This window comes from Lipotes vexillifer, unplaced genomic scaffold (assembly GCF_000442215.2).
Source record: "Lipotes vexillifer unplaced genomic scaffold, Lipotes_vexillifer_v1.1 scaffold149, whole genome shotgun sequence".
NCBI classification, from domain to species: Eukaryota; Metazoa; Chordata; class Mammalia; order Artiodactyla; family Lipotidae; genus Lipotes; species Lipotes vexillifer.
The window spans coordinates 3,817,737-3,832,761 of record NW_006779962.1 but is presented as its reverse complement, the minus strand read 5'-3'; the positions used below and the strand labels follow the sequence as shown (position 1 = coordinate 3,832,761).

The window sequence follows — 15,025 nt, the reverse complement described above, 5'->3', positions numbered from 1 at the left end:
TCCTTCCCTTGCTTTGAAATATCTATATCTAGTTACCATCATTTTTAAAAGTTACTTAAGCATTCCAAGAAGCCCTCTTGCAATACTGTTTTGACTCAGCAGGCAGGGAAGCAATGATGGTCCTGTGGTATTTCCTGTATCCCCAGAGTCCCAGAGTTCGTGAAGGAATGTGTAAGAGGACACCACGCTGGCTTTCCAGTAGAAGCGCCCTTCCTAAGCTGTGTCGCTAGGCAACCCCAGGTGTGGCATTAGCCCATCCTCGAGGAAACTGATTACGAGGCAAGAACTCGGGCCCAGGACTCTGTAAACGTGGGGCACTGTTTTGTGGTGCCGTTCCTTGCCCTCCAGCCTCCCTCTGGGTCCTCACGGTGCCATTTCAAAGCGCTCAGTCCCAGTATTCCTAACCGATGGTCATTTCTGAGAGGGGCAGCCAGGGTGCCGTCGGAAAGCCAGGTCACTCCTCTCTGGATTTCCAAACGGTCGACACCTCGACACACACACACACACACACACACACGCCTCAAGGGTCTGTCACGACAACATCGACGGCCCTGGACCAAATCGCGTCTGGGAATGGCGGGATCTCAACCTAACCCTCGAAACCAGATGGCAGCCTCGCTCGCAGGACCCGCCCCCCCACTTCCGGCCGGACCGCGGTCACGTGCCCTGACCCCGCCCCACAGACGCGGCTCCTCTCGCGTCGGCGAGCGTCCCGGCTCCCCTTCCGCCGGAAGTGGGGTGACTTTCCCTTTCCGGCTACGGGTCCCCAAGCGGAGCGGGAGGCCCGACGGGGGAGCCGAGCGGCGGCGGCGGCGGCGGCGGGGGCGGTAATGGCGGAGCTGGTGCAGGGGCAGAGCGCTGCGGTGGGGATGAAGGCCGAGGGCTTCGTGGACGCTCTGCACCGGGTCCGGCAGGTACGGGCGCGGCAGGCTGGTAGGAGCACGGGAGCCTGAGGCGGGGCCGGGTCGGGCCTGATGGGGAGAAGGGGGTCCGGCCTGGGGGCGGGAGGTAACCTGGGCTGACGCCCCAGCTGGGCTCGGCCTTTCCTTGTGGCTCCTGCAGCCGAGAGGAGCCGAGGGATGAGGCGCCGCTGGGAGGCCCAGGCCCAGCCTGTCGGGCCGGTCTCCCAGGTGCCTGCAGCTGCTGGGAAAGGTTTTGTCCAGGACGCCTGGCCCTATCGCGTCCCCACGCCGGGGCTGGACCCGCAGGGCAGCCAGCGTGGGGTTCTGAGGTTTACGGGGGTTGGGGGCTAGGGGAGCTCACGGCGAGGACCCGGTCTAGACAGAAGGGGGCTGTCTCAGGCCCAGTAGCTTTTTAAAACTTGGGAAACATCCTCTTCAGACTTATTATATTTCTAGGGTGGAGTGGAAGGAATTTGAGGGTATTTTACTTTTGAGGGTGCTGTGGGAGAGGAGAGAAAGAAAGATGTTAGATAGGTGTGGGTGGTCCATAAGACGTAGAAATTCCTTATGGGCAGTAGTTTTTCCTCTTTCAGGGAGCATGTGATATGAAGTCATTCCAACAGTGAAACTTGACCATCTGACAATGTCGTGCATTTTGTCAGAGTTAAATAAACTGATTTTTAAGAGGTTGCAAGCTTCCCTGGAGAATGAATATGGGACCTGCCAGAAATACTCTTTGGTTTCTGGTATGATGTTTAGAACAGAACATGTCCTTGTATTGTGTGTGAAGCTTACTGAACTTAAGTGTTAGCTCTAACACGTAAATTTCTTCTGCTGAGTGTCTTATACTCATCGTCTCTTCCTATTTAATTGTAGGCATACTAACGGATACTTTAAAAGTTGGGCTATGACTAATTACTGCTTGATTCCTAACAGAAAGCTACAGGACTCATTGTATTAGAAGAAAGCCTCCACTCGGTCGCTTGAAGATATGGTCTTTACACCTCTTTCCAGTATTCCAGGGGAGGGAACCCTACCTGTTTCCCAGATACTGACTTTTCATTGTAATACTGATGCTCCTATAGACATTACATTGGATCCCAGAAGTTTCCAAACCTGTGGTTCCGCCTAAAATTTTATCCGATGACTTGTTCCTTACTGCCTAGGCACCAACCAATATATAGTGAGTATCCATCTTACTTAGACTTCAGAGCCAGCCAGTGGCTGTAATGGATGAACAGTGCCCTCCAGCTCCCCTTCCAGCACTCTGCTTGCCGGCGTGTTACACTGCTCTCCGCTACAGTACAGGGTCCTGAACCTTGTTCTCACTGGCTACTAGTATGTAATGGCTTTCACTCTGTGCTGATGTGTGACAATCACCTTGTCGGCCTCTGTATCCAGGAAGAATTATAGTCACTACCCTAAAGAGCTCAGATCCTCAGTTTGCAGAAGGCCTGTAGTTGAACATAAAATGAATTTTGAACCATTGAGAAGACTTTCTGCTTCTCTTGAGCCAGTGGTTGAACTCATATTCTTGGACAGCCTGCTCAAGAGGGAGGGAGACCCTCTGTTAAATGCTGACCCAGTGTGGATTGTTGAAGCAGTGGTGTTTACTACTAGCAGAGGAAACTTCACTGGAAATGTTCCCAGCTCTGAAATGCACCATTGACTGGAGCAGTTGTAAGCCCAATGGAGACAGTGCTGTAAGTGTATTACTTCCGAATATTAACAGCTGGAGGGCGATGCTATCTCCAAGGATTTGATGGCCTTTAAAAACTAAAGAAAACACAGGTTTGTGCGTAATTTTAGGTTTATTTATAGATTTGCATTGGGCAAGAATTGAATGTTAGAAATCTAAAATATTGTGTGCTTATATCAATAGTAAAGCTTACCTCAGAGGGTCTCATATCATTTGGGCATCTGATGATGGTGGTTCTACCTCGACATTGTATACACAGCATGTTGCAGAAATGTGATTTTCCCCCCAGTAACTGGAGATAAAAGACAGTGCATTTCTTTACTTAAATGATTGGAAAGCTTTCTCTCCTCTTAGGTGTCCTCATAAACACCAGGGGCAGTCTGTAAGGCCCTCATAAGTTTGTCAGGGAGCCGTGAGCTGTCTGGTGCTCAGTTTATCCAGAATATCACAGCAGAGTCTGAGTTGACCCTGATGGGATTTGAACCTGCAGTTTCTATTAAGTCTGATACGTAGAGTCCAGAACCTAATCCACTAAGCTTCCCCCCTGGCATGTTGAAGCCTCCTTTTGTATCCTTTGGACTCTTTCCAACAAAGGGAACCAATTGTTGCTGTTAGATCACTCTAAGCATGGTATTCCTAGATCTGAAGGGAGTCTCTGAAGATGTCATATAAAATTTAAAATTTCTGCAGCAGTGTGAAGTCCAGTGAGCTAATAGTGTTTGGCCAAAGGGATAACAGCCATTTTGTAGGGAAGTACACAAATGTAGAAATGTGATCCGATTCAGTCCCACTGGTGAAGATCTAAAACTGCTGGGTGTTTAAAAAAAAAAAAAAAAAATCATGTCCAGTTCTCTGAAGTCACTGGCTGGTTAGCAAAAATAAAGTGTTTCTTCAATTCTTCAACTCGTTGTTTAGAGAGCGCAGGATCCTAATAAGAATGGGATATGGACTTAAAGCCAGATTATCCTGTTCTGTGGCCACACTGCACCTCTAAGCTGACTACTGTCTGTCAGGCTTTCAAGGGGACCTCATGGAGATTACGGATGAGTAAATACAAATCTGTTTGTTTAGCTTTTCTAAAAATATAAGAGTTCCTGGAAAGCCCACTGCTGACAGTTCAGTAGCATCCATCACCAGGTGCACCCATTCGCATGATAACAGGACGATGTCACACCACAGTGTACTACACATTCCCAGCAGCCTTCCTTCCATGAGCCTGGCAGTCATCACCCAAGTAGACATTCTCTTATCAAACTGCTAGGGCTTCTTAGGACTTTAAGCTCCTATTTTGACCTAGACCCCGTCATTGCCTCTTCACTGCATAATTCTAGAGTGTTCTATTCACATAAATACAGTGTTAATTGGTACCTCATGGAGTTGGGCATCATGGCGATTCTGCTCTCAAATGATTGTGACCAAGCCACTGAAGAGTCAGTGGAAAGTAACCTTTGACAGATTTTAAGGCCCAGAGCCTACTCTTTACTAGCACTGTTTTTTGGAACTGTTTGGTTGGTGTGGGGCCTCAGAAGTTCCACAGTCCTGCAGAAAATGCTTCCCAGTGCTGCTGTTTCACACTTCGAGCCTGAGCAGTAGATGATTTGGCACATGTGCTGTATAGAAACACTACATTTCCTTTAAAAGAATGTGCCTCCACCATTTAAAGAAAAGTGTTCATTGACTGTTGGGCACTCCTTGAGAGATATTGCCTTTGCTCACCTCATATGTGATGTTTGTGCCTTATGGCAGAGTCACGTGTGCTGAATGCTCAGTGTCTTTAAGTTTACTCCACTGAGACTGTCTTAGACGTGTCCAGTGGTTGAGTAGCTCAGATCATCATTTCACAAGGGACTAACTCCTGCATGTACATTCATTTGAACTTTCTCAGACACTTGAAGAAAACCAGTGTCTGCAGGACATCTGTGGGTTGCTCTGTGTCTTTGCTTTGATGGGACCCAGTAGAGTACCCTACAGAGAGCGAGTTCTTGTTTTAAGGGTTTCATGATGTGACTGAGCCCGTTTGGGTCACCGCACTTTTTTTTTTTTTTTTTTTTTTTTTTTTTTTTTTTTTTTCTTCCCTGCGGTCCGCGGGCCTCTCACTGCTGTGGCCTCTCCCATTGCGGAGCGCAGGCTCTGGACGCGCAAGCTTAGTGGCCATGGCTCCCGGGCCCAGCCGCTCCGCGGCATGTGGGATGTTCCCGGACCGGGGGACGAACCCACGTCCCCTGCATCGGCAGGCGGACTCTCAAGCACTGCGCCACCAGGGCAGCCCTGGATCACCGCACTTTAATGGAAGCACTGAACTTCATATCTGGTATTGAAAAGTAGACGGTAAATGAACGGTACATTCCACGGTGTGCCTCTGACGCTTTCCTCATATTCAGCTGGGACTGCTTTATCTTTCTTTTAAAATCTGATAACCCATGTGTATCATCAAAGTAAGGTTTCTTAAGTCCCGAATACAAATTTGCCTAGACCAGAGTTTTCAGACTGGTGGCTTGTGGGCTGTAGGAGGCTCAGAGCGGGCCTGCAGGCATGCTTTGTTTGACCACACACTGCCAACACTTAGAAACTAGAACAATTTCATGTGAAAAGTGAGGCTTTTATCTGATACCTGGCCATACTGCCCCCACGCTCTGCAGTGGCTGTGTCGGGCAGGAGCTGGGTAGCAGCCGCCCCTTTGTGCACGCGGGGCGTTGACTCTTCAAGTTGCCTTTGTCCCCACCACTGTGCTTCTGCTCTGCACTGCCCATCGGGACGCCTAGTCAGCAGCTTTTTTTCCTCACCCTTTTCCAAATTGTGAGCCCATACAATAATTTAAATTTCTAATGGAAAGAGCGCTGGTGGAGAGTTAAGAGATCTGAGTCTCCTGCAAGTAGCTGCATGACTTTGGGCTAGGTTGGCCTTACCCAGCATTTGATCTACAAGCTGTTCATAGATCTCCCATGGAAAAGGGCTCGTGGACAGAGAAGTTTGGGGGATACAGGGTTAAATAAAGGTGAATTGGCTTCTTTACTGCAGGACTTCTCAGAGCCCTTAGTATGCTTCTGTGCATTAAGTCCTACTAGGGTTTGGGGTATGCATTGTAAATATACCCAAGTTCTGTCACTTCATACCCTCTTTTCATAAAACCAAATCACCGTCTGTGGATCAAACCAGGAAATATTAAGCTAGATAATCTCAGTGGTCCCTTCAAGCTCACCAACATTCAGAGCTTCCATCTAGCTAGATCTGAAAAAAGTTTTGGCCATATTATTTTGGTTTTTACTTTCTAATGTGTTGTGTTCCGTGTCTGTTCAAGCTCCCCTCTGCCTAGCTTTGCTGTGTGCAATTCTTTAACTCTGTTAATCATCCCTCTTGAAAATGTTTTGCATTTAAAGTTTTGCTTAAAGACACTTGGGAAAGAATAGCCAATACTTTTGGAGGCATGAACTACATTTTAATCCTAGTATCAGGTGACAGCAGATCACTTGCAAGACTGAGTGGTGGTCATGGAAATTGTGATGTGATGGGGATTGCCTGCTACTGTTTGAGGATCTGCTGAGTCCAAGGCCTCTTGCTGGATGCCGGGCCAGTGTAAAGATAAATAAGACAAGTTTGTTGCTGGTTTTATCTTACCGTGGAATTAGATCCTCACAACAACCGAGTGAAATAGTCAGGACAAGGGTTATAATTTTCATTTTATATTTGGAAATAATAAGCCAAAGGGAGATAAAGCAGTATTCTCGGAGGCACACAAACAGTTAATATATGCAGTAGTTCTTGGACCCATGTCTTCTGCATTCTAAGAGGGACTCGGTTCCTTTGCAGAGGTAGTTGGGTAGTTTTCCATCTCAGTGAGAATTCTGCAGCAGAATCTTCAAAGCATCAAAGGGATGCTGGTGGAATTAGATGGGACATAGGGGAGAAAACTAATGGTCATGTCATCTTGAGGGTCTTTGGAGGGGGGATCCTAGCTGGAACAGTATTTCAGCTTGGAGCCTCAGCTGGTCATCTTAGCATTTTTCTGACAGGCTTCTCCATATTCACTTTAATTTTAGCAGACGTTTAATGAGTACTTTCTATGTGCCAAACACATTGCTGTGCATTAGGGAAGTTCTTGATCTTCTTTTGGAGCATAGACCTTTTTAAGACTCTTGAAAACTTTGAACCGCTCCTCAGAAATATTTAAATAGTTTTATGTAATTTCAGGAGCTTCATGAATTCTCTAAAGCTAATCCCTGGAGCTCCCAGTCAAGGAACCTTTGTCCTGGGAGTACCAAGATGATTGAGACAGGTCCACACCTCAAAGAGCTCCCTGTAATGGGGAGACAGTATAACCAGCAACTTTCTCAGTGAGGTCACGCTACTTAAAGGTAGTTTGTAAAGTGCTTTGCAAACAGATAAGGGAGTATTTAATTCTCCCCAAATGTGGGTGGCATGAAGTTGTCAGCAAAAGCTACTAAGAAGAGCTGATATCTTATTCGATTGACATATAGAATTCCTTGTTTTGGTTAATGCCAGTTAATAGGGCAGAATCAGCCAGGGCCCCCGTCTCTAATGACAACAATAGCTACCATTCATTGAGCTTGTGTTGCGCTGGGTGCCAGGCAAGGACTTTCATATAAGTTCTCTCATTTGATGGTTGCAGAATACCCAAGAGGTAGTATAGTGAAGTGGTTATTAAGGCTTTGGATTCAGTCTGTATGAGTTCAAGTTCTGGTTCTGCCGATCACCAGCTTAGTGACTTTGGATAAGTTATCTAACATCTTTAAACCTCAGTTTCCTCATCTGTAAAAGGGAGATCATTGATGGTGGCTATATCTATCTATCTATATCTATATAGATAGATACATTTTTTTTTTTTTTTTGGAATAGCTAATAGAAGTTAGGAGGTTACCCTTGGGAGGTGGAGGTGGGTACTGACTGAAGGGGTCATGAGGCCACAGCTCGGGGGTGCTGCTTATGTTCTGTTTCTGGATGCTAGTTGCACAGGCATTTTAGTACATGAAGATTCAAGCTATCAACTCACCCATGTACTTTTTTTGTATTATTATTTTGTTATTTTTTATTATTTTTCAGTAGAAGGTTAAACTTAGCAAACATTTCTCGTTCCTTACGATGTGCCCAGCGTTGTTCTGGGTGCTTTACATTGTTATCTTGGTATCCCCATGGGTACAATTCCAGGCAGACTGGCTCCAGATCCCACAGAATTGAGCTACTGTCTGAGGTCACCGTGACGATGAAATGAGGGCACCGTCAGGCACTTAGTAAGTGCACAATGAATTTGATACACTGCTGTCTTCATAGTAACGTAGGTAGTGGGTGCAGAATGAGGACTTGCCTCTGTGCACCGTGGCTCCAGACCTGCCCTCTGAAACTTGCTCACCCTCAGCCACTGGACTCAGCCGCTCTGGCCACATACTGTGTCTTCCTGCTCTGGGGAGTAGAGACTTTCAGTCCAGTCTGTCAGTTCGCCAGGGCGAGGCCACTCTGGGTGACTTTAGAGCAGAGGTTCCAGGGAAGTAGGTTGGGTTCCTCCTCCCTAAGTGGTGGTGTGAGCTCTCACCTCTGCTTTAGAATCGACAGTGACTGTGTTGGATGACATGGACCCAATCAGCGTGTGGATGACTTGCCGCCATTCAAATAGCTTTGCCTGTTTCCATTTAGTGTAAAGTTTTATTAAATGTGAAGTTGTGGAGATAATCGCAGCTTTCTGTTTGGGTTTATAGGGTGAGCTCCTCTGATTACAAAACTTAAAGATGTGCACTGGGAATAAGTAATTGCCATGTTTCCTAACGTTAGTGAATCATGTACCACCTTTATTATGATTTTTGTCATATCAGTGAACCCTAAGTATTCTATTTACTTTGTATTTTAAAATCATTTTAAATTTAGATTTATTTAAAATATTTTTGAACATTCATCCATGCACCTCCCCGAATTGCTTTGTACTCTTTAGAAAACACTGGTTTAGTTCATCCCTGCATTTTACAGGGAGCAAGACCACTGAAGGTCTTGCCCAAGGTCGTACAGCGGAAGAGCCAGCTGGAAAACCAGGACTCCTGACTGATCCTGGTCCAGTGCTCCGCTCCTCCACATTTCCACTGACTACTGGCAGTGGAGGTTAAATGTCTATGACGTTGATTTATATTTCATCTATTAGCTGTGCTGAAAATAGCACAGGTAGTGAGGTAACCCATTCTCGCTGCCTCCCCCCAGAAAGGGGGGAAAGTGAATCAAGTAGTAGAAAATCGGTAGCAGCGTCCCCTCAAGGTCTTGCTTTCAGATAAGCAGTGGAATGGCCTTGGCTCTCCTGGAATATCGTGGCTTCTGTGACTGTTTTCTGGCCTACACCATTATTAACTGAAAATGTATCTCACTTCCCTTAAGCAGCTACTGTTCAGAATGGTCAGTTACGGACGTGAGGAATTACCTGACTTCTGTGTACTGGAAATCATTAGGTTTTAAGTCCTCGGGAAGTGACTATGTTTAAGAAAGTATTAGGTGGAGGAAAGGGAGTTAGCCTAGTGCTGTGGTCAGTAGCATGGACTCTGGAGTCAGGCAGGCCTGGTCTTCAGTGCTGTTTGTGCCATTTATAAGATGTGTGACTTTGGGCAGGTCACTCAGCCTCTTTGAGCTTCACTTTTCCTTGTCCTAAAGTGAAAATAATAATACTAACCTAAAGAATCATCATGAGGAGTAAATGAAAATAGCATCTTTAGAATGTTCTTAGCAGAGTGCCTACACATAGTAAGCGCTCATTGAATTTCAATTCATTATTTTAGTAGGCATTTAAAATCATGTCTTAGAACAAGGCTGCATTTGTATGAATAAAGGAATACATTGTTTCTTTATAGCATATTGTAATATAATATATAATGTGATATCAATGTAAGTTATGGTATAATTGTATATTATAATGTTAAACTCACATCTGACATTTGTTTAGCTGCAGTTCAAATGCAGTTATTGACTTCAGAGCTACACCTCTTAACCATTATCCTGTAATGCTTTTCTCTTAGTGAAAATTTCCCAAATTATAGATAACCTGAAGCAAACATGATTTAAAAACAAATCTGAAATCCTCAGTCACATTTTAGAAGGTCGCTTGTTAATTTAATCAAAATTAGGAATAGAAAACTATTGTGACACTTCTGGCATATCAGCTTTGGGGAAAAAATTACGTTCCAGCAATATATGAAACATACCATATAGATTATAAGGAACGCCGAGGACTCAGGAATGACATCTGAGCTAATTTGGAAGGAAGGGAAGAGGTCTGGAAGCTAAGAGGTCTCATCAGAAGAAGGTAGAGAGAGTACCAGATATGTAGAGCTTACATTTAGGGTCCTGTCTTGGAGGGTGATCTGACATGCACACTACTGGGGGACTCCACTGATAACCATAACCTTTTCTCTTGTGTTTTGGGGTCGTCCTTACTGTCTCTTGCCAATGTTTTGGTCTGTCTTCAAACAGACAACTGGGCCAGTAATCTTGAAAACCTTCACATTGGCCATTTACTGCTCAGTTTATTGGGCAGACGAAAGGGTCTCGGTGGGGCATAAGCCACTGCAGTGTTCTCACCTTTTAATCTGCTTGCTTCCTGAGCTGAGTCCTTAAAGATAAGTTTTGCATCTTAAGTAAGTAGCCAACCTCCACAAGCTTATCCAAAACACATAAGGAGAGCAAGGTTGAAAGCTGGTGGTAGGATGCTGTTAGGCGAGATTTATACAGTATTCTGTTTTAGAGCAAATGCCCACTTGCCTTGAAATTTGAATATAAGAGATGGGGTTTCTATCAGCAGTCTTAGTATTTTAATTATTTAACTTAAAATAGTGTTTTTCAACAAGCACCTGTCCAGGCTACCATCATCTGTAGCCTAGACAGGGCAAACATTTTCTTCAAAAGTCTATAGTGGGAATTCCCTGGTGGTACAGTGGTTAGGACTCCGTGCTTTCACTGCCAAGGGCCCAGGTTTAGTCCCTTTTTGGGGAACTGAGATCCCACAAGCCGCGTGGTGTGGCCAAAAAAAAAAGTTCAGGTAGTAAATTTCATATATATACATATATATGTATGTATGCTCTGCACACCATATGATCTCTGTGAATGGGTGTGGCTGTGTTCTAATAAAACTTTATTTACCAAAGCAGGTAGTTCACCAACTGGGGTTTGCTGACTCCTGGCCTAGAATACCTCCTAAATGGTCCTGCTACTCTTGTCCCCTTAGAATCTATTGATATTTTCCTTGTCCAGGGGCATTTTTTAAAATCATAACTCAGCAGGTTACTCCCCTTACTAAGCCTTGTAGTTGCTTTCCATCACCCTTCATATAAAATCCAAGCCCCAGAATTCCCTGGCGGTCCAGTGGTTAGGACTCCATGCTTCCACTGCAGGGGGGCACAGGCTCCATCCCTGGTCGGGGAACTGAGATCCTGCAAACTGCGAGGTGCAGCTAAATATAAACATAAATAAATAAATAAATAAGTGAATAAATCCAAGCCCCTTCCCATGACCTCTGAAGCCCTATGTGAACTGCCCTTGCCCACCCCTTGGAACACATCTAGTTCCTTCTGTTCTAATGACGTCACCTCACCTATCAAGCTTTCTCCTGCCTCAGGGCCTTTGTACAAGCTGTTCCCTCTGCCTAGAATGCTCTTCCTCATCATTTAGGTCTCAGATCCCATCTCACCTCACAGCAGCCTTCCCTGATCACCCTGTTTAAAGTAGCTCTCCTGAGGACTCTGTATGTCCTTGTCTTCTCTTATTAGTATCATGCTTATCACCAGCTGAAATGATCAGTTTACTTGATTAGCTTGTGTACCTGTGACTCCCCACTGACTGCCAACTCTGGGAGAGTAAGGACCTGCTTATTCTTGTTCACTGCAGAGCCCAGGACATAGTAGACACTCAGCACTTGTTGGGTGAGTTGCCTTCTTTTACAGCCCTGGTATTTGTGAAGGGCTGGTATCTTTCTCATGTACAGAGCTCCTTTGTGTTCAGAGAATGTTATCTTTTCAAAAACTATGAAGCAGATGGTATTATACCCAGAGGATCTTAGGCAGAGAGGAAGGGGACTTGCCCAACACCGCAGAACTAGGAAATGAAAAGGACGAGACCTGACCCAGGATACCTGACATTTAAATTCTGCCTTAGGTTTTCAGTACCATGATTGTCTTTGGTTGTTTATTTGTTTAATTTATGTTGGTCCCAGAAAGTCTCAGAATTCTGGGCACATTTGGACAACCTCAGGAAAACTACCACTGAAGACATAGGTCTGGGACATCTATGCTGGCTGCCCCTAATCCACCCTTGCTTGTTAGGCTTAACTGAGGGACTAACATCAAGACCAGTTGTAGATATTCCTTCGATTAAATCAAAGAGTTAATTTATTGTGAAAATCAAGTTTAATTCCTAATGGAAACAAAGCAGATAAGTGTAGGAAGCTCTACATAGCATTTGTTTCTAGGGGAAAAATTGAGTAGCTATGTTCTGTTCTTTGATGATGAATGTTAGAAGTTAGAATAGCTCTCAGGTTATCTCGGTTTCTCCAGCACAGGAATCCTTCCAAACTAGTCTGGACAGATGGTCATCATCCCCCTGCTGTTTGAACTTCCAGTGAAGAGCAACCTGTTGTTTTACGTTTCTGTAGATCACATCGTCACTTTATAGGGGTTAAAGTTAATAGGACGCATATATTCCTAAAGAGCTGTCAACATTTGAGCAAACATGGCCTTTTAAATGTTGCTGCGGAATTTGTTCCTTAAGGGAATCCTGTGCTAAAACCTTTTGAACAGAGTTCTTCATACTGTTGGCCTGCTTTTTTCCTTAAAATGTGGTATACCTATATTTTAAGTGATGACTTGAAAATTTGCTTGTAGAAGACACATTTTTGGAAGCATTTCTAAAGACACATTATTACTAAGACCAAAAGGGAACTCAGTTAATAGTGCAGAGTCCATGTCCTGTCACAGCATTGCTTTACATTAATCTCCGTCGGGGGGAGAAATGGGGTAACAGCCCTTTAAAGAAGACTCTTGTCTTTCTCCCTCGATGGAGCCATGATTTGTTACTGAGTATTTAAATCTGATTCTCTCTGTAGATTGCTGCTAAAATTGATTCAATTCCTCACTTGAATAATTCCACACCTCTAGTGGACCCCTCAGTGTATGGCTATGGAGTACAAAAACGGCCCTTGGATGATGGAGGTAAGTTGCTGTAAATATCTTTGCCTTTCAGGTGGTAGTGAACCTGCCAGTTAAGTTGGAGTCTGTGTCAGCCATTTCCTTAACAGCTTTCTCCAGCGTCACTCTCTGAAGAATGGTTGCGGGGAAGTATTTAAGATGATTTTCCTCAGCAGTTCTGCGGTATTTGAGTTCTTACTTGCCTTGATAATACAGGAAGTCTTTTCGGCTGGGCTGTAAGGTAAAAGACAGTCTTTGAGCATCAGCTTGGAAATAATTTGACTGATTCGAGAGTTTTGCTTGATTGAGCCCTCAGTTATTCCTCAGTGCACACGTGGGAATTGAAGTTCCCACTTTTCTCCAAAGAAAAGCTGAGATTTGGTGCATGGCTCTGTGAAGGCTATGGCTACATACTGACCTTAAAGAAAGGAAAGGGGAGTGATGACCTTTTTTCAGTTTATCTGCTGGGTTTTTCCCACCATTCCCATTTATAACAGGCTCTTTCTAGCAGCATCCATTTTTCTTTCATTCATTCTTCGTTTATTTCATTGGTTTGTTGATATACCCTACTCATCCCCAAAAGAATTTGAGACCACTTAGAAGTGCGTCATTACCAGCACTTTGGCAAAGCGTATCAGATGTGTTTCTGCAGAGAACTTGGACTTCCTTTATCATATCTCATCTCCCACAAAGTAGCTCCGTAAAAGGGATTCTGAAATACACTAGATTGCACGTGAATATGCACATAGTGGGTGGGCCAGTGTCTTCTCTTCTTGTTCTCAATCTGCATATGTACCCAGCCACATATGTGTGTTCATATTTCTGTGATACCTTATTAAGTGAAAAACAGTCCAGGTATACAACAGTATATATTTTGTAATCTCCTTTCCCAAAAAAAAGTGCATGTTTTATGTTCATAGAAAAAATGTGATTTGGCATGACTAATTGCTCTGGTCTCTTTGGAGATTCTAAAAGAGAGATCGCCATCGTTTTTGTAAGTGGGAACCTTTTTGGAATAATTATATAGACTCACACGGTGCAGATTTTAATGGAACAACCCGCAGTTTGGGTGTAAAAGTTCTTGTCTATTTAAAAAAATTATTAATGTTTATGGTCACTCACAGAAAATCTACCACAGGGCCACTGGAACTAAGGTGAACATTTACACTGCTACTCTGAAACGGTATCTTGTGATCATCTTATATTTGATTGGCATTAGTGATTTCTTAGACCAAACATGAGTGATTGCATTATCTGCATTTTTGCCTTAGCCAAAAGCTGTCATGCAAAGCAACCTTTTTTACCTTGTCGGGGCAATCACGTTTCAGTTCCTCTTATGGGACATCAATATAAAAATAACAGTAAGTTGTCTGGCTCTGAGCATGTGTCTCATTAATGGACAGTGTGTCTCTCTGGCCCACCATTTCCAGAAATTGAGATCAATACATTCCACAGCTCTCAGCCTTGTTTTCACCCACCGTGTGGAGTTGAGTGTAAAACTTGGGCCCACAGAGAAGAGTATCACTATGCCCTCTGCATAATGAATCCTGAAAATTTGCAGATGGAACCTCTGGCATCTTGCAGACTTTTTTTCTCCCATTAATCCTTTGCACACCCATTTGAAAGAATGTTTCTCGTTAAGTCACCAGTAAGTCCAGAATCTCACTTGAAACTCCAGTTCATTATTATATGTGTATCGTCACCTTTTTTTTTTTTGAGAACCATAATTTTTTGCATTTTGGGGGACTAAGTTCTTGTGATTAGAGAATAAATACACTTTTTCTCTTTCCTACCCCCAAATATTAAGTCTCCTTTAGTAGGAAAGAACTGAGGGAGACCCTTTCCGCCTTGAACCGCGTCTCCTGTCATCCCCAGGCGTGTGTTTTACCGTGACGACAGACTGTATTTGAAATTTCTCTCAGGCTTTTTACGTTCTACATAACGGTTTGATAAAGTTAATCCTCTCTTCTGTTTAAATAACAGAATTACACAAATTGTTTGTTTTTCTCCAAGTTGGTCTCTTTCTGTAGAGTTTCAGATTTGCTGTGGACCTTAAGGAGAGCTGGGCATCTGGGGCCTACCCCAGCCTCTTGTCAGTTGTCTCCTGACAGGGGTGAGGTCACTGGGCCAGTTCTGTTCTCTTGAATAAAACATGTGGATAAACAGACCCTGTCAAGGAGAGTGATGTTCGTGTTTACCGGACAGCTTTCTAAGGGTCACAGGCTTGCTGTTTGTGAGATGAAAGTTTAGAAAAGCAGAGACGA

The 15,025-nt window shown here is 44.2% G+C and overlaps 1 protein-coding gene across 1 annotated transcript in view; it reads left to right on the top strand.

Annotated features, from left to right (window-relative positions):
* Positions 1–749: 749 nt before the first annotated feature.
* FUBP3 (far upstream element binding protein 3) overlaps positions 750–15,025 on the top strand; it is a 53,057-nt gene continuing 38,781 nt past the window's right edge. The window contains exons 1-2 of the mRNA XM_007453131.1: positions 750–914; positions 12,680–12,785. Coding sequence (XP_007453193.1) covers positions 831–914; positions 12,680–12,785 — 190 coding nt within the window. The 5' untranslated portion in view covers positions 750–830. The remainder of the gene's footprint in view (positions 915–12,679; positions 12,786–15,025) is intronic.